At 37.9% G+C, this 19704-nt stretch overlaps 4 protein-coding genes across 7 annotated transcripts; 1 reads left to right on the forward strand and 3 right to left on the reverse strand.

Moving 5' to 3' along the window:
• Nucleotides 1–445: 445 nt before the first annotated feature.
• On the reverse strand, nt 446–2166 carry LOC104708215 (flavonol synthase/flavanone 3-hydroxylase). The gene is made up of 3 exons (XM_010424737.3): nt 1434–2166; nt 1014–1341; nt 446–849 (listed from the first exon to the last, which is right to left on the reverse strand). Exons 1-3 carry the CDS (start codon nt 2099–2101, stop codon nt 634–636), a joined length of 1212 nt encoding a protein of 403 aa, XP_010423039.2. The 5' UTR covers nt 2102–2166; the 3' UTR covers nt 446–633.
• A 4384-nt stretch (nt 2167–6550) lies between these two features.
• LOC104708216 (uncharacterized) lies at nt 6551–11660 on the forward strand. Of its 4 annotated transcripts, none has more exons than XM_010424739.3 (11): nt 6551–6808; nt 7636–7769; nt 7987–8159; nt 8616–9025; nt 9120–9198; nt 9317–9663; nt 9809–10269; nt 10355–10568; nt 10680–10841; nt 10931–11019; nt 11191–11660. In XM_010424739.3, exons 2-11 carry the CDS (start codon nt 7657–7659, stop codon nt 11339–11341), a joined length of 2199 nt encoding a protein of 732 aa, XP_010423041.2. In that variant the 5' UTR covers nt 6551–6808; nt 7636–7656; the 3' UTR covers nt 11342–11660. The 4 variants fall into 4 exon arrangements, with proteins under 4 accessions (XP_010423041.2, XP_087318969.1, XP_010423042.2 ...); XM_087462843.1 differs by having other exon boundaries at nt 6553–6808; nt 10349–10568; XM_010424740.3 differs by having other exon boundaries at nt 6581–6895.
• A 322-nt stretch (nt 11661–11982) lies between these two features.
• LOC104708218 (DEAD-box ATP-dependent RNA helicase 25) lies at nt 11983–15559 on the reverse strand. Its single transcript, XM_087462845.1, has 10 exons — nt 15069–15559; nt 14744–14850; nt 14451–14506; nt 14123–14347; nt 13524–13730; nt 13363–13449; nt 13181–13276; nt 12890–13105; nt 12611–12793; nt 11983–12398 (listed from the first exon to the last, which is right to left on the reverse strand). The coding sequence occupies exons 1-10, from the start codon at nt 15326–15328 to the stop codon at nt 12126–12128; spliced, it is 1710 nt and encodes a 569-aa protein (XP_087318971.1). The 5' UTR covers nt 15329–15559; the 3' UTR covers nt 11983–12125.
• A 252-nt stretch (nt 15560–15811) lies between these two features.
• Nucleotides 15812–19691, reverse strand: LOC104708217 (DEAD-box ATP-dependent RNA helicase 26). The gene is made up of 10 exons (XM_010424741.3): nt 18541–19691; nt 18302–18408; nt 17990–18045; nt 17653–17877; nt 17295–17501; nt 17134–17220; nt 16952–17047; nt 16657–16872; nt 16394–16576; nt 15812–16168 (listed from the first exon to the last, which is right to left on the reverse strand). Exons 1-10 carry the CDS (start codon nt 19434–19436, stop codon nt 15941–15943), a joined length of 2301 nt encoding a protein of 766 aa, XP_010423043.1. The 5' UTR covers nt 19437–19691; the 3' UTR covers nt 15812–15940.
• Between the last annotated feature and the right edge of the window lie 13 nt (nt 19692–19704).

The raw sequence follows: 19704 nt of genomic DNA on the forward strand, positions 1-19704 counted from the left end.
TATGACTGGAGTAACTGTAAAATGTGACTGGCCTTACCTACCTGGGATTAGTCGTCAGCTACGTTCTTTTTTGCATGTGACGTGAGAAAATCTGTCTTTCATTTTCCGACTTTTATTTATTTTTTCTCTATCAACCTTTTTCTTTTGGTTTCTAGAAGACTAGAACAACCGTTTTTGTCCTAACTCCTAACCAAACATCCATGTGTCGGTTTAGGTAGATGCAAGTTTCATTATGTAGATTACAATCATAACATAGCTGTAAGCATGTGACGTATAGTTACCACCAACACCAAGTCTCCCGTAACAGGTAAAAAACATTACAATTTACAAACCTACTACTCTTTTTACAAATCCTAGAAATGGTCCGACATAACTTGCAAAGGCTTCGCAACACAATAAACAAAACATGTCAACATCAAACCATAATGTAGTAGCTAGTATTAGATGTTTTAACTAATCTTTATTTAATCATAAAACAGAAACAAGAGACGAGAGACACAACCATCTTCTTATCGCGGGAAACACAACAACTCAATAACGACCACTTCCTATTCCATAACCACAAATTTAACGTTTAACAAAAAAAAAAGGAAAATATTCTCTTCTTGTTTTTTTCTTTGATATTTTCTTTTCTCAATCCAGAGGAAGTTTGTTGAGCTTGCGGTAACTGTAGTCCTTGAAAGCAAAAGATTTAAACTTTGGAGGATTATCATCTCTGATAAGCTCCGGTAAAGGTCCGACGATCATTTCACGGGGAGGCTCCACGAAAACCGGCCACGACATCCTCGTCTTCTCCTTATCCACCGTCGTCCTATGCAACACATTCTTATACTTCCCATTACTCAGCCTCTGCAAAAAATATTCGCAAATTAAATCCATTATAAATAATTTACAAATTAATCAAAAAAAATTACCAAATCGAAGTTAATTAACAAAGAATTATAAAACCTAATAATAACATCTAAACAAAACTTTTAGTCTAAAAGATGCCTATGATTTAGAAAAGTTCAGACCAGAATCTGATCGCCAATGTGAACAATGACGGCGGAGGGAATATACTCTGCGTCGAACCAGTGATCATCTTTGAAAACTTGAAGGCCAGGAACTTCGTTAGGGACAAGAAGAGTGATACCACTGAGATCAGTATGCGCCGGTACACCTAATGCTAAATCCGGCCGAGGACACGGCGGATAATAGTTAATCTTCATCATATACTCCGCCGTGTCTCCGCCGAGACCTTCTTTCAACGTGTCACGCTTTAACCCTAATCCTTCCGACAGAATCCCTAGTAACGTCTCCGACAGCTTCTTCACATGCACTGCATACTCTTCATTCACCTCCCTAATAGACACATTAAACCAACAACGGTTATTTCAACGAACCGACGGTTAAACTCCGGTTAACAAATTTTTGAAAAATTTCGGTTTAATTACCTGTATTCAGGTGGGTTCTTAGGCCAGAACCTGTAGTTAACGCACGACGGTGGCCAGATTCGGTGAAAGAGATGATCGACCCAAGCTTTTTTACCTTCTAGATCTTTCTGAAGCTTTGTTCCGTAACCTTCGATGTCTTTGGAATCTTCCGGTTTAGCGACGGACTCTTTCTCCGACGAAGGAAGCTCGAAGAATCTTCTCCCGACGTCTTGCAACCGCCGTATCAGCTCCGTCGGAATCCCGTGGTTAACCACTTGAAATAGCCCCCATTCTTCACTCGCTTTCACCACCGCACGCCTCACGCTCTCTTCGTCGGAGTCGCTGAGATCGACGACGGGAATCGCCGGCGTTGGACCTCGGAACGTTGTGATCGCCGGCTGTTCTTTCTCGGATCTGATGAATTCCAAGGGGATTGCTTCGTTTAGTAAAGAAGAAGATGAGATGTCTTGGACTCTTTCGAACTCCATGGTGTATCTTTCTTTTTTTCTTGTAGTTTGTGTTGCCGGAAACAATGGCGGATATGTTAATTGAAAGGATGGGAGTAGCGAGTAGTTTTTAAGGAGGGAAGAAGTGATGACGTGGCGAAATCTTGGCCGGTGGATAGAGGCAACTACCACACATAAAGTGTGTGTTGGTAGTATGTGTATAAATCGTCGAGGCTTCGTCATTCACGAGTTTGGTACCAGTAGTACATATTTACGGATGAAGAATTTAATTATTTTTTGTTGTTGTTGTTTTGCAGCGGTAGTTTTAATGAAAAATAATAAAAGTAAAAAAAATTAACGTTGTAAGTTTGGGCCAGAAAATACCAAATTAGAAATAGGATATTTTTTTTTCTGGCGGGTTTTCATGAAAAAACAAATAATTAATATTATCTATCTTTGACATTTGACAGAATAAAACCTACTTGAATTTTTTTGGTTGTTGGCCATTTTAAAGGCTTCAGTCTCCAATTTTTGGAAATAATTTTATGTAGAGTGAAATTTACACCAGAAAAATATTATTTAATGACTTGATTTTTTTGGTAGGTTATTTGAAGTTTTTTTTCCTATTTATGGTCAAACAACATTTGAAATGTACCAAAATGGTTGGAGAGGCTTCACCGTTTTAATTCTTCTAGGTTAAGAACACATAATCAAACTTATTTTGGTTGTTTTAGCAATTCAGTCTACTTGACTTAAAGAGGTGAAGCCATGGGTAAAATACTGATTTAAAAAAAAAAAACTGGTAAAGATAAAGCCTTTATGTTGAAGGGAAACAGTTTCGTATAATCGTCGACGCTTCATCATTCACGAGTTTGGTACTAGTAGTAGTATATATTTACGGATGAAGAATTTGATTATTTTTCTTTTGTTGTTGTTTTGCGGTGGTAGTGTGAATGAAAAATAATAACTAATATTCTCTATCGTTGACAAAATAAAGTTGCTTGTTTTTTTTTTTTGTTTTTTTTTTTGGCCATTTTTAAGGCTTCACAGTCCCCAATTTTTAGAAATAATTTTAGGTATTTTGATAGGTCAATGAAATTTTTTACACAGAAAATATTATTCAGTGACTTGATCTTTTTGGTAGGTTATTTGAAGTTTTTTCGTATTTATGGTCAAACATGAAACATCATTTGGAATTTACCAAAATAATGGCACCGTTTTAGTTTTAGGTTAAGAACACATAATCAAACTTATTTTGGTTCGTTTAGATTTCAGTCTGTTTGACTTAAGACGTGAAGCTATGAAACAAAAGAAAACTGGTAAAGCCAAAAAAAAAAAACAAAATACAATAAGAATTTAAAGTTATAAAGTTTGGGCCATTTTTGGCGGGTGTTCATGTAAACAAATAATTAACATTCTCTATCGTTGACAAAAATAAAGTTGCTTTTTTTTTTGTTGGCCATTTTTAATGCTTCAGTCTCCAATATTTGGAAATAACTTTAGGTATTTTGATTGGTCAATGAATTTTTTTTAACACAGAAAACATTATTCAATGACTTGATCTCTTTTGGTAGGTTATTTGAAGCTTTTCCGTATTTATGGTCAAATATCATTTGGAATTTACCAAAATAATGGTTGCACTAGAGAATTTTGATTATATAGTTATGTTTTTTTGCTAAAAAAATAATAATAACAAATATTAACTACAAATACTTACAAATTAGTGATAAAATTTTAGTTAATAGAATTTGTAGCTAATTGGTTATTAACTAATTGAATAAGAAAAGAAAAGAAAAATTTGACCGATACTCACTCTTTGCCGAACGCCCAATTTGACCGATCGGTTTCCATTTGTAGCTAATTGGATAAGAAAAGAAAAATGCATAACCAAAGAAAGGAGAGTAATAGCTTGAGTGTTACTCTAACAAAAAGCCTGGTGGATGACAAGAAAGTGATCCATGAGATTGTTACCTCTAATTTAGGTGCAAGGTTGCAAAGATTATTTGAGTAGTAAAAGAGTTGTTCCTTGTCTCTATTAGAGTGTTACCTCTAATTTAAAACTTCAGCCTTTTTTGAATGAGAGATTTCGCCATCTTGTTTTTTCGTTTACTCTTACCTAAGCCAGGTATCTTTGATGTCATTAGTGGTTCTCCGACTGTTGCCTACTGGAGATCCCCATAGTGCTGGGTGCATATCTCCCCTGACACTAACACAATTTGAAAGTCATATTCTTCCACAGGAGAATTTAAACACAATCTTCTTCATTCAGTTAAGACAAAAAAGATAACATATAGCAAAACTGCAGAGAAAGAAATAAAACCAGGAATACACAAACAAGTGTTTAATACCTTGTTGTCAAAAGTATTAGAACCTTCATAGTTTTACCATTGGATCATACCAAAAAAAAAATAGTTCTACCATTGGAGATGCTCAATAAACTCTATTTCTATTTTAAATTGCTTATCTCAATAGTCAATATCATGAGGTACTATTAGTGTTAGCAAAACATGCATAAAATTTTATTAATAAATCCACACAAACATATTTAATAGGATTAGAGACATATATACAATTTTTTTTCGTTTTAAAAAAGGCATATCAACAAAAGCCAAAACTTAATACAAAGATTAATGTCATATCCTCTACCCATTTAATGGTCTCCCTCCAACCAACATTAATACACATACACACTTTAAAATGTAGTACAAAGATTGTGCGAAGATTGGTGAGTACATAGATGAAGCTATGAAAATTGACATGAGTTTTGAGTTTTGAATTGAGCAAGCAAAGTATATTAGTGATTGCATTTTTCCTTTCTTATCTTTGCATTATATTCCACCATGTTTACAATCACATACTCTTATGTTTATGTATTTTTTGTTTTTTTGTTTTATATATCTTACAGATCTTCCACACCAAGCTCTACAAGCCAATATGAAGGATGGAACGGAGGAAGTCAATATTGTCGAAGTTTATGGTGGTAATATCTTGCATCCTCCTGAAATGGTCCTCTATGGAATGGACCCGACAAAGCCATTCTTTCAAGTCAAAGGGAAAGACTTCCATAGAGTTGTTTGCAGCCGGGAAGGACTAACTGACATGTTAGTGGAACAGACGATATTGTCCGGAGTGAAGTACGCACACTTTAGCGTTTTACCGCTAGAGGCTACGAACAACCGCAAGAAATTATTCGAAGCTATCAATGAACTCCCACCGCTGTTGGCCGGTCATGTCAGTGACAACACTTGGGCCGGAGTGGCTGCTGGTTTGGCTGAATATTCCGAACAAACTCTTGGAGGGACGCCTTTCGCCGTAATCGGTGACGAAGCATTCGGAAGGGTTGAACTTTTGCTTGCAGATAGACGGTGGCAGAGTCGTCGTTGGGACAAGATTGCTAAAGAAATCGATAAAGTCGACAGATGTGCTTTGTGCTTAGACGAGTATGATCTCAACGACAAGAAGCATCTTGAAAATGTGATTGGGTTTCTCTGCCAACACGTGTACCACAAATGCTGCATTCTTCCGTATATTTGGGAATGACAGGTTTATAATTCAAGAAGAAAAAGCGGCAATCATGTTACGTGTCGAATATGCTCTACTAAATTATGTTGAGAGGATATGTTGTGTGTCAAGGGTGTGATAAACCGTTTGTGTGTTTGCTAAGTTTTTTTTTTTTTTTTTTTTTTGGTAAAAAGTTTGCTAAGTTATTGTTGTAAAATCTCTTATGTGTGTGTTTTTAATAATGAATATATTATTGTGTGTGTCTTGTTGGTTTAATGAATAAAAGAGAGATTTTCTAAGCGGCTCCATATGATTTCATGAATCCCCCATCGAGAATGGGGATACCTTTTCTTTTCTCTAAATGGGTTTTCTAAGTTTTGAATTATGGTTCCTCATTAGACAACCCCTTAACGGGCGCGATCATAACTTAAAATTAATATTAAATGTAATGTTAGTTTAATTTAAGGACCACACTACCTATAATATGAACTAGTTTTTTCGCCTCCATCGGTGAACCAATATCTTAATTATTTAATTACAAACTTCACAAAACCATACCAATAGTCCTACAAGTTTTGTACAAAAATACACAAATGTATTTTGTCACTTTTCTATATAAGTTGTAAGTTTGGGACAGAAAATACCAAATTTGAAATAGATATTTTTTTCTGGCGGGTGTTCATGCAAACAAATAATTAATATTATTTATTATTGACAAAATAAAACTACTTTTTTTTTTTTGTTGGCCATTTTAAAGACTCCAGTCTCCAATTTTTGGAAATAATTTTATGTAGTTTGATGATTGGTCAGTGAAATTTACACCAAAAAAATATTATTTAATGACTTGATTATTTTTGGTAGGTTATTTGAAGTTTTTTCCGAATTATGGTCAAACATCATTTGGAATTTACCAAAATAATGGTTGAAGAGGCTTCACCGTTTTAGTTTTAGTTTAAGAACACATAATCAAAACTTACTTTGGTTGTTTTAGCTTTCAAGTCTATTTGACTTAAGAGGTGTAGCCATGAATACTGATTAAAAAAACGAAACATGGTAAAGCCTTTTAGGCCTAATAAATGGGCTAAATATCAAGAACTAAAGCCCCAGTATACCTAAAGGGGCTAGAGAGTTATTAAGGGTCCAAATCACCAACACCTGTTATAAAAACTATATAGTATTAAATATAATACTATAAATTAAAGTGAGAGAGAGGCTAATTTCACTAATTCGCGTATTAAGTGTTTATTTTTTTTTGCGTCTTTCCCATAAGGAAGGACGACGACCAAAACAGCTGAGAGCGAGAGAGAGAGAGAGAGAGAGAGAGAGACCGAGAGACCGAGAGAGGGACCTAGGGAGATCTCAACAGCGGTGTTCGTTCCTTGAGAGACACCTCTCTCTCTCTACGACGCGCATTCCCAATTTGATACATTCTCCGTAAGATTTGATTGTGTGAGTCCCCTCTTGTTTCCCTTCTCTCTAATCGTTTGTGGCGGGAACATCGATCCTCTTGCCGTCTGCGATTTCGCTTTCTTCGTGGTGATTCTCGTTGTGTCGGCTGCGAATTGCGTTACGTTTTTTTCAGTGATTGTGTTTGTTACACATTTGCTTTGCTTTTTGGCTGCTTTTTTGTTGTTGTTGTTGTGTGTATAACTTGTGGGTTTCGGGTTATGGATTCTCCGAAACTAGGGTATGATGAAAGTGATTTTTCTCTATCTCGATCTTTGGGTATGGGTTTTGATTCCTCGGGTTTCGTTTCGCTTCCTTGCCTTGTTCGATATTGCTTTCAATTTGGTATGTAATCGGTGAATTTTGTCCGATGGTTTCAGATCTTTTCCTAATTCGATTGGGATTGCGATTGTTCTAGGGTTTAATGCTATCTCCGTTTCTGCATTGCTTTTCTCAGTTTTTTTTCATTGGGGTTTCTTTTTTGACATGATCTCACATGTTCCACTTGCTAATCTATGGACTCTTTGTCAAATCAGAGCTGAAATTAGAATCAGTGTTCTCGGGCTATGTGCTATCATTTGCATATTTTTGCCACATATATGTACTTGTTTACTACTTTTCTTGGTCTACTTGACATTTGTGTCACCTTAAACGCTTTATGGGGGTTAAGATTTTCTGTTAATTCTCTGTTCTCACATTGCATAGACGCAATTCCTGCCCTTCTTGCGTGGATGAGCTGTTTGCTACGTTTCCTTGATGTTTCTAACTATGATTTCACAAAAAGCCAATATGATAATCACTTATACGACACCTTTTTATATATGCCGTAGGTCTGTTTTGCCATTTGAAGGATGCCTCTACTAAAAAAGAAGTCACATAGACTACTGGAGCCACCAAATAACTTGGAGCCTCAAGAACTTGTTTATCAAGTTCGTCTCACAAAGGAGATTTTTAGAGATTATCAGTATCCTTTTTCTATTGCTGTTTCAATTTATGAATTGGAAAACATGATACTATTTTTAAACTTATGTTTCAAATGTTTACCATCTCCTTATGTGTCCAGTGTTTCATTCTGGAACAATCTTTATTCATATTATTCTTCCAAGGCTTGGTTGTTCATGTTTATCAGTGCACATATCCGTGTCAGAACTATTTGTTTGCTTTGCTTAACATAAAATTAGATTGTACTTGAAGAGGATTAATCTGTACCGCAAGCGAGTTTGGACATGCAAATCTACTGGTAAGACTACCTTGACCTACGAGGAGGCCTTAGACTCAGAAAAACTGGCAAGCAAGAAAGTTCAAACTCTGGCGAGAGAGCTAGTCGCACCTGCTTTACGCATCATCCAATTCAGTAAGTTTTAACTCCTTCCTTGGTTATATTCATTCTTATGATGCAAGTGTGTCGAAGTCTTGTTTTATTTAGTTGTAATTATGTGTACATTGAGGGCTGTAGCATAAATTGTCTGTATCTTCTTGGAACCCCGGAACCATGTGAGAGTTTCAAAGCCACACATTTAAAGTTAGATGTGCCTCTATAATTCATAGAATGGTACCGGTTGGTTGCATTTGCTATTGTCACATTCCTGGTTCTGACACAGACTACACTGTCAGGGGAAAGGAGTTAAGGATGTGCACCTTGGTTGTGCATCAAGACTGCCTTTTTACCATTTTGGTTTTTCTGTCAGTTTTGTGAATCAGCAATCCCTATTTACTGTTTTAAATTTGTTTGTGTAAGATAAATTTCTAATACTCGAAATCTCTGTTTTATGACCACTACTTCTGACTCTTTTTCTTCCATTTTGAAAAGGTACGCTGTCATTGAAAGATCTTGCTGACAAAATAGCGACAGAGTTGCAAAATTGCTTTTACGCTGGTGCAGAGTTGTATGGAAAAAGGGATGGGGAACTGCATCCGTGCAAAATCTTGAAGATATTAACAGATGGGGATAGTAAACCTCAGTATGAGGTAGGCTTCCTTTACAAAGATAAGGAAATAAATGAGAACACAGTGCTGTTTGGGGAGGATCTGTCATGGAAGAAGTTTCCATTTAGTAGAAACTTTCTGAAGTCTTTCATTAGGGATTCCACATGCCACAGTATACCTTGGGTAGTAAATGATTTTCTGGCTAAAGCACATGATATCACGAGAAAAATTCCCAAGGAACTTCAGAACAAATATGTCTTTCAGAATGGAGAACTGGTTCAACAAAGAAAGCAGGTAGAAGTAAAGTACATCACCATTTAATAAGTTGTAGCATTGCCTAATAATTAGTCGATGTACTTATCAGTTTTGTCTCATCGCTAAACTATAGGAAGGTAAAACCGGAAGGGAAAAAGGAAAAAGAAAGAGAGCAGAAAATGGTAAACAGATTGCAGAGGAGACAGATAGAGGTATAATTGCATGGATGCTCTGCAATTCGTTTCCAATTCAATGTTTCCTAATGTTTCGGCAAAAGTTTCTTTGCAATTTAAAGGAACTTTTTACCATTCGCTGGTTTTTTCTTTTCAGATGTTAATGAGTCTGAGGAAGAGGCTACCAGTTATCCAATTGAAGATTCACTGTTGCCACCTGATCTTGATGACACTGATATCACTCAGCGGCCTTCTCTTTGGCGGGATTTTAGTGTTCCAATGGATTGTGTTGGGGATCTACTTATGGTCTGGGACTTTTGTACCTCATTTGGTAGACAGTTGCATCTATGGCGATTTTCTCTTGAAGACTTCGAAAATGCTGTCTGCCACAAGGAAAGTAATGTGGTTCTTATCATGGAGGTGCATGCCTGTCTTTTCCGGTTCCTCATCAATGAACGTGGGGATAATTTCAAAGCTTTGCAGAGAAGGAGTCGCAAGTCAAAGGTCAGATCTTCGTCTCATGGAAATCATCCTTAATTAACAAAATTGACCACACAGTTATATGCTATTCGCATTCAACATTAAGTCGCCAATCTTGTGATTTTTAGTTTTCCTTGTGTTTGATGGCCTGCTTGTTGCTTTATTTCAGATAACATTGATCACATGGGGAGAGTATCTTTGTGATTTCTTGGAATCAGTCGACGCTTCTGATTTGTGCATTGACCTTGGAACGATTAGGCGGGGACATTATGGTCTTTTGGACCCAATTGTAAAATTGAAAATCTTAAGAGAAATAGTGAACTATATAACTGTAACAAGTATGTTCAAGGGGGAAATAGATGAGCTTGTTGAACAGCGGCATGCCCTTGGAGCTGCTAGAAGAGAAGAAGCGTTGACAGAGGCCCGACAGAAAAGAGAGGAGAAAGAACGGTCCAAAACTGGCGAGGAATCTAATGGAGTTTTAGACAATAGTAGGTTGGAGATAAAGAAAAATAGCTCACAAGTAACAGAAAGTAGTGAAGACAGCGAAAAGAAAGAGAGCACTGCAGGGGGAAGCAAGATGGAGAATGGGTTTGTTTCTTCAGAAAATTTTGAAAAATCAGAGAAAAGGTATGGCTTATATCATATTTACTCATTAGCAGAACATTTGGTCTTCAGATCACTTGGGAGCTCATTTTTCTCATGGTAGTAACAGGCTTATGGGGAATGTCTATCTGAGAAAGCACAAAAGGCAGATGACGGGTATTAAAATCGAACCAAAGGAGGAGGAGAAGGGGGAGGAAGATGAAGATGAAGATGGAGCAGAGGAGGAAGAGGAGGAGAAAGGATTTTCAGTGAAGAAGCAGGAGGCAAAATCAGCAAGTGAAGATGAGAAAGGAACTTCGGAAAGGAGGGGGCCCGAACAGAGGGTAGAGTCCTTCCCCACATAATTATTTTTGATATGTGGTTGTTTTCATATATGCACGTGTGTGCTTTTTTGTTTATGCACATCAAGTGTGAACTTTTAATGTTACATGCAGAGGAAATACTATGAACGAGAGATGGAGAAAATAGTCATACGTACAAACACCTTAGGTAAAGATCGGGATTACAACAGGTACTGGTGGTTCCGAAGCAATGGTAGGATATTTGTTGAGGATTCTGATTCCAAAGAATGGGGCTATTATACCTCCAAGGAAGAGGTATCATCAATCCACGTGGTTCATTTCCTTGTTTGATCATTTGATTGTATAAATCTTGTTCAATTTTGTGTATGTTTCTCTATATCCAGCTCGATGCATTGATGGGATCACTAAACCGTAAAGGAGAGAGGGAACTGTCATTACATATACAGCTAGAGAAATTCTATGACAGAATATGGTCAGTTATAGCTTCCCACTTCTCTTTTGCATAATCTGCATTATTTATTATTCCGGTCACTTGTTCTATCCTCACTTTGATGCACATGTAGAAGAGTAACACCACATTTATCAAAGTCTCCTTGTTTATGTGTCATGGCTTTAAAACCTGGCGATGACTTGTGATTTGCAGCTCTACACTACAAAAGAGGACGAAGGACATTGCTCACAACATAGAGATGGAAGAAGCAGTGGTTAGGAGATCTACCCGTGTCAGAGCTCCACTTCATGAAAATCCAGCTAGTGCCTTCTTGAGATATGTTAACAAGTGGAAAGAGGACTAAACACGTAGCAGAATTCAATTCTGTATAGGAAAAGCTTGTAGTTGCAGTTGCAGCCAAAGCCAAACTTACCATTTTCACCTTGCCTTCTCTGTTTTTTTTTTTTTTGGCTCAGTTTAGGGTTTAGTAGAGCTTTACAATTTACAACAAAAAGGCATAGCCTTATGGTGAAAGGCAAAGCTTGAGTAGAAAGATGGTGTTGGGTTTTGTTTTTTTACTGTTACCATTCATCATCACCTTCTTTTCAGTACTCTTTGGATCTGAGGTTCCATTATTTCTTTTTTGCCGGGGAAATTAGAAGTTTTTATTACGATTTCTAAAATGCTTCTATATTTTGGTTAGTGGCTATATTCCTAAGCTTTGTGGTTACTGATGAATTGGATCGATTAGGCTAAACCTTATTTACAAGTTTACAAAGTGTCACTTGTATGATTATATCTCTTTGATTGATGTTGAGATTTTGAGGAATGAGGTTCGATAATTTCGATGGCATAGGGGTAGTTCAACGTTTGAATTTACAGAATTACTTAAAAAAGTCAGCTCTCATATTCAAATTTAGGTGATCGAAAAGAAATTAGTCCAAAAATACTATGAATCATAAATCCAAAATTGCTTAACTGTAAAAGAGAACATGGCAAAACAAATTTCTTACAAAAAATACCTCCACAAGAAGGTAACTTCTATAGATTTTGTATAATTAGAAAATCAAAGTGTTGCAAGAATAACAAGAGATAATACCTTCAAAAGCAATAAAGTTTGAAAACAAAACATACCATTAAGAAAAAATCTAGCGGGAACGAAAATTTCTATTTGTTTTTTTCTTGTCAAAACCAGGAGCGACTCTTATACCAGGAACGTTTTTGAGACCCATCTTGCCAAGAACATTTATAGGGATAGCTGGAGGGGTGCTAAGTCCCATACTGCGGCTAAACTCATTAGCTAACTCCACCAGTCTGGTCGTGTCTCTTGCAATTTGCTTCTGTGATTTGTAGTAACCCAACCACGCCTGATATGCTGCCTCCTTGTTCGTCATTTCCACTTGGCTAAGCCCTTTCTGCACCTGATTTTTAACATGTGTTCTCACATTCATCAATGCTCACTCGAGTTACATACTCTTAAAAAATATATTTTAAACATTGGGAACTTGCATCCCAATATAGTTTAGTATAGTAGTCTGGTTGTTATGGGTTGCTAATTGCTAGCAAGTTAATTTTGAGAAAGGTTTGCCAAGTTCAGTAGAGTCAAATTCATATAGTATTTGAAAAAGCTTACCTTTTTCACAGCTTCATGGTCTATTGGCGGTAAAGAAGTCTTTGTGATGGGCAAGTCTTTCACAGAAGATAAAAAGTACTCTTCCCACGGTGCCAACAATAGTATACCTTCTCCTTCCTTCCCTTTCCGCCCAGTTCTGCCAAGTCTATGTATATATTGTTCTCTGTCTGATGGCAATCCCATCTGCAAAAGCAACATATAAACAACGACTTCAGTAAAAAACGACTAACTTTGTAGCAACTGTTCAACTCTATAATGGAAAACTACTATATGGTTTACCTGTACGACTAGTGACACATCAGGGTAATCAACACCACGAGCAGATACATCAGATGTTACAAGGATAATACTCTTGGACTTGCGGAACTCATCAGAAACTCTGGTTCTGTAACTCTGCGGTTTTCTAGAATGGATCTCTCTGACGTTCAGGCATAGCTTACCAAGCAGATCAGCCACCAATCTTGTGACCATAGCAGTTGTACAGAAAATGATAATCTGCAACAGCAAAGAGATTGTGTTAATCCAGACATACAGTGGTGATTCACAATGGCATTGGAGGAAGAATATTACCTTATAGCCCACATTTTCTGTGATGTGTTCTTTCAGAAGACCATATAGAAGCGAGAAATGTCTATCCAATGATGCAATCATGTACATTTGTGTGACCTGGGAGATAAAACAGACATGAGAAACCAATAACATTCAATCATAAGGCCATTCGTTCACCTGAACTTAAAAAAGCAATCTTTTACCTTTTGATGCGTCTCCCCTGCCCCCTCTTGAACACAGTTGACGAACTCATGATCCGAATTCAGAGCAACATGGCATATTTGACGGACCTTAATACCAAAACAACACGATTCAAGATTCCAACCCAAAAGTGAGAGTCTTTGTGCAAGAAACTGACACTTACCTCTTCAGGTACTGTGGCGGAAAATAAAAATGTCTGTCTCTGCTTCGGAACAGCAGCTATTATCCTCTCAATATCCCTTCGGAAACCCATGTCCAAGAGATGATCAGCTTCATCAAGCACAAGGACTTTCACACCCATCAACCTTGTTGCAAATCCGGACGTGTTGTCGATGTGGTCTTTGAGCCTTCCGGGCGTAGCCACGAGAATCTGAGATTGTGCAAATATGTTATTATTTAAAAATATACAGAGACAAAGATCATCATCTCTGCAGCCACTTTGACTACAGGGAAGAGAAAAGATGCAAAAAAAATGCAAATGCATAAGAGGCTAAATCAAGGAACATATCCTATGATTGGAAACAATCCTAACTTGTTTAGCGAAATACATCCTTTTTGAATATATCTTTCTTAATTTATATTCTTAGCCATTTAAATAATGAGTTCATATTGTTTTAGTGAAGAACAACCAAATCAGTTTGAAGAAAAAATAAATGCAACTCTAATGGTCAGATAACAAGTTTCATTTTAGAAGTCCAGCTCAATGGCAATGCAAGATTTGTTCAGAAATAAGTTTAAATAAATACAGATTGAAAATTTTACCTGGCATGGACTCTTTTGCATGCGCCTTTGCTCTGTAGGAAGCTTTGTGCCTCCAATCACAACTTGAACACCAATAGATGGGTGATACTTCAGCAAGATGTTTGCTTCTGCAGCAGCTTGACAAGCAAGTTCCCGAGTAGGGCATACCACAAGCACAATAATTGGGGGATGCCTATTATCCCGGCTTACAGGAGGAGATTTGATAACAGCTTCGATTGATGGAAGCTTCAATATAAACATCAACATTAAGAACAAATCCAACTGAAGGCCTTATAAAATCCTATCTGACTAACTTGTATGCATGAACTCAGAAAGTAGAATGTCTCACCAAAAATGCAACAGTTTTCCCAGTGCCTGTTTTGGCCTTGGCTAGGACATCTTTACCTGGAAAAGAGTTAAAAAGAAAACATATTAGCGGAACAATAAACAATCAGCCAAGCTTCAAAAATGTTAAGCCATGACAAAATATGAGCCATCTGGAAGAAAGATGCAAAAGTTTCTGAATTTCTTTCAAGCTTGTGAGACATCTTCCATTAGAAATCGTCCATATAGTTCTCAATCATGCGTATGTTATCTTTTTGCCTTATAAGCAACTCCAACAAGAATGAAAGAAAAGTTCACCTTTGAGAATGAGAGGAAGAGTAGCCTCCTGTACAACAGTCATTGTCTTAAATCCAGCATCCGCAATTGCTTTTAGTGATAATGGAGACAGAGGGAACTGATCGAATCTGTAAAACCATTTAACCATAAAAGGTATTCTCAATCAAACAGCAATGTATATGGTCAGAGCAAGTCACATACAGAAGAATAGTTCTAAAGCAATCTCCTTACTTGCATAACACAAAAAGAGACTAAATTGTACCCTCTTTAAAATGCAATTACTACTAAGAGAGTTCACAAAGTCTATAAAATACCCTTCTAGTTGAAAGAAGAGCAAATAATGTACCTTGTCTTAGACAAATAAGAATCTGAAGTTTTAGCAATTTGAGCCTCCTCCACAGGCTTAGTAGAAGCTGCTGCTTTCTTGATAAGAGGCTCATCAACATCATCAGATTGGGCTTCTCTTCCCCTCTTTGGACCTCTATTGTTGTTCTTGTCCTTGACTTGTTTTACCGACTCATCTTCCTGGTCACTCGTGAACTTTTTCAAATGTTTAGCGCGAAGCTCCCGTCTCTTCTTACCGGATTTGGGTCCATCGGAATTCATGGAAACGAGAAGACCCCAGAAAAGATGGAAGAGAAAGATGAAGGAAGAGCGTATGCCTTAAACTGTAAGGCTCTGTCAGCTACCAAGTTCCCGCCGTCGGTAAATTTAGGGTTTAAAAGGTTTTGTAGGCAACTCAATTTTAGGGCTCAAGGGGTACTTAAGAGAATAAAGTGGCCCAAAATATCCCAACAAATTAAAAAAACGGCACGTAGTTTGCTTTCATTGCTTTGAAATGTCTTTTTATGTCAGAATCACCTTTTATTTAAGGAAAGTGGTTGAAACTTAAAAGTATCTGAGACAACAACTGTCCAAAACTTTGTGAAATTTGTTTACATCTCATGAAAGCTTAGAACTGTAAATTTTTCATATTTTAAAACAATGTTTATAGTGCTCATATGTTATCGGTTTAATGTAAAGATAACAATATGAGTCTTATGATGATGGTAAGAATACTCATGATAAGTAGCCATTACAAACAAAAGATTTCCATAAGAAGGTAACTTTTATCGGATTTTTTAGTTAGAAAGTCTAAAGTGTAGCAAGAATGACAAGAGATTACACTTACAAAGCATTAATGTTTTCAGACAAAAGCAAATCACTAGCTTAAAGAATCTACTTGGTTCTAAGACCAGGAACGTTTTTGAGACCCATCTTGCCAAGAACATTTTTTGCGATAGCTGGTGGGCTGTCAAGTCCCATGCTGCGGCTAAACTCATTGGCTAACTCCACCAGTCTGGTCGTGTCTCTTGCAATCATCTTCTGAGATTTGTAGTAACCCAACCACGCCTGATACGCCGCCTCCTTGTTCTTCATTTCCACTTGGCTAAGCCCTTTCTGCACCTGAATTCAACAAATTTCTTATACCAATCAATACTCGACTCATGTCACACACTCTTCAAAAATCTTAGCTTTTGACTTCATAGAGTTTTGTGTTATGAGATTCAAATTCTGTTTCAAGTTCCCTTGTCATTCTGGATTGCCAGCAATTATGAGTTAAGAAAGGCTTGCTAAGTTCAGTAGAATCACAAATTCATGTGAGTTCATCATTTATATGAAAAAGCTTACCCTTTTCACAGCCTCTGGGTCTATTGGCGGTAGAGGAGACTTGTTGATGGGTAAGTCTTTAACAGATGACATGAAGTACTCTTCCCATGGTGCCAATAATAAAACTCCTTCCCCTTCCTTACCTTTCCGCCCGGTTCTGCCAAGTCTATGAATATACTGTTCCCTATCTGATGGCAATCCCATCTGCAAAAGCAAACAACTTCAGTAAAGAAATAGAGAGAAAAATTTTAGTTGCAGAACAATTCCATGTCAGAAACTGTTACCTGTACGACTAATGACACATCAGGGTAATCGACGCCACGAGCAGATACATCGGATGTGACAAGGATAATACCCTTGGACTTGCGGAACTCGTCAGAAACTCTTGTTCTGTAACTCTGCGGTTTTCTAGAATGGATCTCTCTGACGTTCAGGCTTAGCTGACTAAGCAGATCAGCCACCAATCTTGTCACCATAGCAGTTGTACAGAAAATAATAACCTACAGCAGCACGGAGGTTGTGTTAGTTCAGGGATACAGACATTGGTGATTCAAAATGGTAATAGAGAAACAGTGTTACCTTATAGTCCACATTATCAGCAATGTGTTCTTTAAGAAGAACATATAGAAGAGAGAAATGTCTATCCAGTGATGCAATCATGTACATTTGTGTGACCTGGGAGATATAACAGACATAAGAAACCGATAACTCCAATCATACAACAAGTCATTCACTCAAATCAACCTAAAGAAATCCTTTACCTTTTGGTGCGTCTCCCCAGTACCCTCTTGTACACAATTGATGAACTCATGATCCCGTTTCAGGGCAACATGGCATATTTGGCGGACCTTGACACCAAAAAACACAGTTCAAGATTCCAACCCAAATTTTGAGAGCCTATGTACAAGAAACTGACACTTACCTCTTCCGGTACAGTGGCAGAAAATAAAAATGTTTGTCTCTGCTTAGGAACAGCGGCAATTATCCTCTCAATGTCCCTTCGGAAACCCATGTCCAAGAGATGATCAGCTTCATCAAGCACTAAGACTTTCACACCCATCAACCTTGTTGCAAATCCAGAAGTGTTCTCAATATGGTCTTTCAGCCTTCCGGGTGTAGCCACAAGTATCTGAGAGTTTTAAAATATGTGATTAATCAACAATATATAGATACAGCTGGCTGTACTGCAGTCATCTTAGAAGCTCAACTTAAAGGAATTGCAAAGATTTGCTCAGAATTAACTTCACATAGAGTGGCAAAAGAGATCGATCTTTTATTACCTGGCAAGGATTCGTTTGCATACGCCTTTGCTCTGTCGGAAGCTTTGTGCCTCCAATCACAACTTGAACACCAATAGATGGGTGATACTTCAGCAAGATGTTTGCTTCTGCAGCAGCTTGACTGGCAAGTTCACGAGTAGGGCATACCACAAGCACAACAATCGGGGGTTGCCTGTTATCCCGACTTGGAGGAGGAGATTTGATAACTGCTTCAATTGATGGAAGCTAGAAATAAACATCAACGATAAGAAGTAAGAACAGATACCAATCGTAAGGCCGATCAATTCCTAACTGACCAACTTATATGTCCATGAACCCAGAGGGTAGAATGTCTTACCAAAAATGCAACGGTTTTCCCAGTGCCTGTTTTGGCCTTGGCTAGGACATCTTTACCTGGATAACAGAGCCCGGAAGAAACCAAGGATTTAAAGAGGATTTTTAAACAATCAATCAAGTTACAAAATGGAAGTCATGGCAAATTTGAGGAATCCTGAAGACACAAGTTTCTATGTTTCTATTTTTGAAATACTTATTGGCTATTGCATAAGTGATATGTAAAAGCTTGTGAGATGTCGTCAATAGAAATTGTCACAACACTTCTAAACCATGGTGTGGTTTTTTCTAACAAGGCTCAGGAATAAAAGTTCACCTTGGAGAATGATAGGAAGAGTAGCCTCCTGCACAACAGTCATCGTCTCAAATCCCGCATCCTTGATAGCTTTTAGCGATAAGGGAGACAGAGGGAACTGATCAAATCTGTAAACCAATTACCATAAAGAGAATTCTCAATTAAACAGCACCAAATGATCAAAGTCACGTCCAGAAGAATAGTTCTGAAGCAACCTCCTCACATGTAAAATAGAAATGTAAACTGAAAGATAAATATACCTCGTCTTAGACAAGTAAGAATCTGAAGTCTTGACATGATCACTCCTTGGCATATCAGTCCGGACAACCTTAGGAGAAGCCACTTTCTTAATAACAAGCTCATCATCTTCATCATCCTCATCACTACTACTATCTTCACTAAGCAAATCATCAATGCTTCCCGATACTATCCTCATCTCGTCCTCATCACTACTATCTTCCTCTTCCCGTCTTAAACCTCTCCCCAAGCCCTTGTTGTTTTCCAAACCTCGCTCTCTCCTAAACCCTGAATCTACATTTCTCTCATTCCTTCCACGGAAAGAAGACTCACTACTCTTTCCTTGAATACGACCGTTCCTTGCACCTTCTCGATCACCTACCCGCTTATTCCTAAACGAATCAGCCGGCTCGCCGCTGGTTCTCCTCCTGTTCGAACCCCCAAATCTATCCATCTCACCTTCCTTTCTTCTTCTCGCACCATCGAACCTATCAGATTGGCCTTCCCTTCCCCTCCTTGGACCCCTACTACTGTTATCCCTGTCTACTACGTTTCTACGAACCACCTCTGGACCCGAGTTATCTTCGTCGCTTGTGAACTTCCCACGCGAAGAACTAGTCCTCAAATCGCTAACCCAATCACTAAGCTCTGCCTCGTCCTCAATCAAGCTCTTGGACGCGCGAATCTCACCCCCAGGTCCACTCCGCCGCACGAATTCGGGTTGGGATCTCTCTGGTCGGGTTGAGAAATTGACCCGGGAACCTAATCCGATGTACTTTAACCTAAAGGAAAAGGCTTTGGATAGAACAGGGACGGAACGAAATGAATAGATAAGTGCGCCTGAATTCATGGAAGGGAGACGAGTACAAGGAAGAGAATGAGTGATGAAACGTACACCGAGAGGGAACTTCAAGGACATATCTCGCACTTGTAACTACCAAGTTCCCGTCGTCGGTGGTGACCGGAGAGAATTTGAAGTTGAAGATAAGGAAAGAGTCGAGAGAGAGGGTTTTACAGTAAAACACACACCGATAAGGGTTTTAAAGGGATAGGAAATGAAGCAGAGAGACTTGGTATCTAAAACGATTTGCGCAAACGTTATGTAGTTTTTCTCCCATCGCTGATAACAAAACGGTGAGTTGTTTCTGAAACCCTAATAATTTCTAAATTACCCTTCGTCGAGGGAA

The sequence above is a fragment of the Camelina sativa genome, chromosome 8, assembly GCF_030686135.1.
Source record: "Camelina sativa cultivar CO46 ecotype springtype chromosome 8, ASM3068613v1".
NCBI classification, from domain to species: Eukaryota; Viridiplantae; Streptophyta; class Magnoliopsida; order Brassicales; family Brassicaceae; genus Camelina; species Camelina sativa.

What these genes read in the sequence shown, in the direction of transcription:
- LOC104708218 (XM_087462845.1), bottom strand. Translation starts at nt 15,328, where the DNA reads ATGAATTCCGATGGACCCAAATCCGGTAAGAAGAGACGGGAGCTTCGC. An exon ending in TCTTATTTGTCTAAGACAAG is followed by an intron (nt 14,851 to 15,068) that starts GTACATTATTTG and finishes ATGGTTTTACAG; the next exon opens with ATTCGATCAGTTCCCTCTGT. An exon ending in ATGTGTCACTAGTCGTACAG is followed by an intron (nt 12,794 to 12,889) that starts GTAAACCATATA and finishes TTGCTTTTGCAG; the next exon opens with ATGGGATTGCCATCAGACAG.
- LOC104708217 (XM_010424741.3), bottom strand. Translation starts at nt 19,436, where the DNA reads ATGTCCTTGAAGTTCCCTCTCGGTGTACGTTTCATCACTCATTCTCTT. An exon ending in TCTTACTTGTCTAAGACGAG is followed by an intron (nt 18,409 to 18,540) that starts GTATATTTATCT and finishes ATTGGTTTACAG; the next exon opens with ATTTGATCAGTTCCCTCTGT. An exon ending in ACCCAGAGGCTGTGAAAAGG is followed by an intron (nt 16,169 to 16,393) that starts GTAAGCTTTTTC and finishes TGTTGAATTCAG; the next exon opens with GTGCAGAAAGGGCTTAGCCA.
- LOC104708216 (XM_087462843.1), top strand. Translation starts at nt 7,657, where the DNA reads ATGCCTCTACTAAAAAAGAAGTCACATAGACTACTGGAGCCACCAAAT. An exon ending in TTTGAAAAATCAGAGAAAAG is followed by an intron (nt 10,270 to 10,348) that starts GTATGGCTTATA and finishes TTCTCATGGTAG; the next exon opens with TAACAGGCTTATGGGGAATG. An exon ending in ATTATACCTCCAAGGAAGAG is followed by an intron (nt 10,842 to 10,930) that starts GTATCATCAATC and finishes CTCTATATCCAG; the next exon opens with CTCGATGCATTGATGGGATC.
- LOC104708215 (XM_010424737.3), bottom strand. Translation starts at nt 2,101, where the DNA reads ATGACGAAGCCTCGACGATTTATACACATACTACCAACACACACTTTA. An exon ending in AAGAACCCACCTGAATACAG is followed by an intron (nt 1,342 to 1,433) that starts GTAATTAAACCG and finishes TGTGTCTATTAG; the next exon opens with GGAGGTGAATGAAGAGTATG. An exon ending in ACATTGGCGATCAGATTCTG is followed by an intron (nt 850 to 1,013) that starts GTCTGAACTTTT and finishes TATTTTTTGCAG; the next exon opens with AGGCTGAGTAATGGGAAGTA.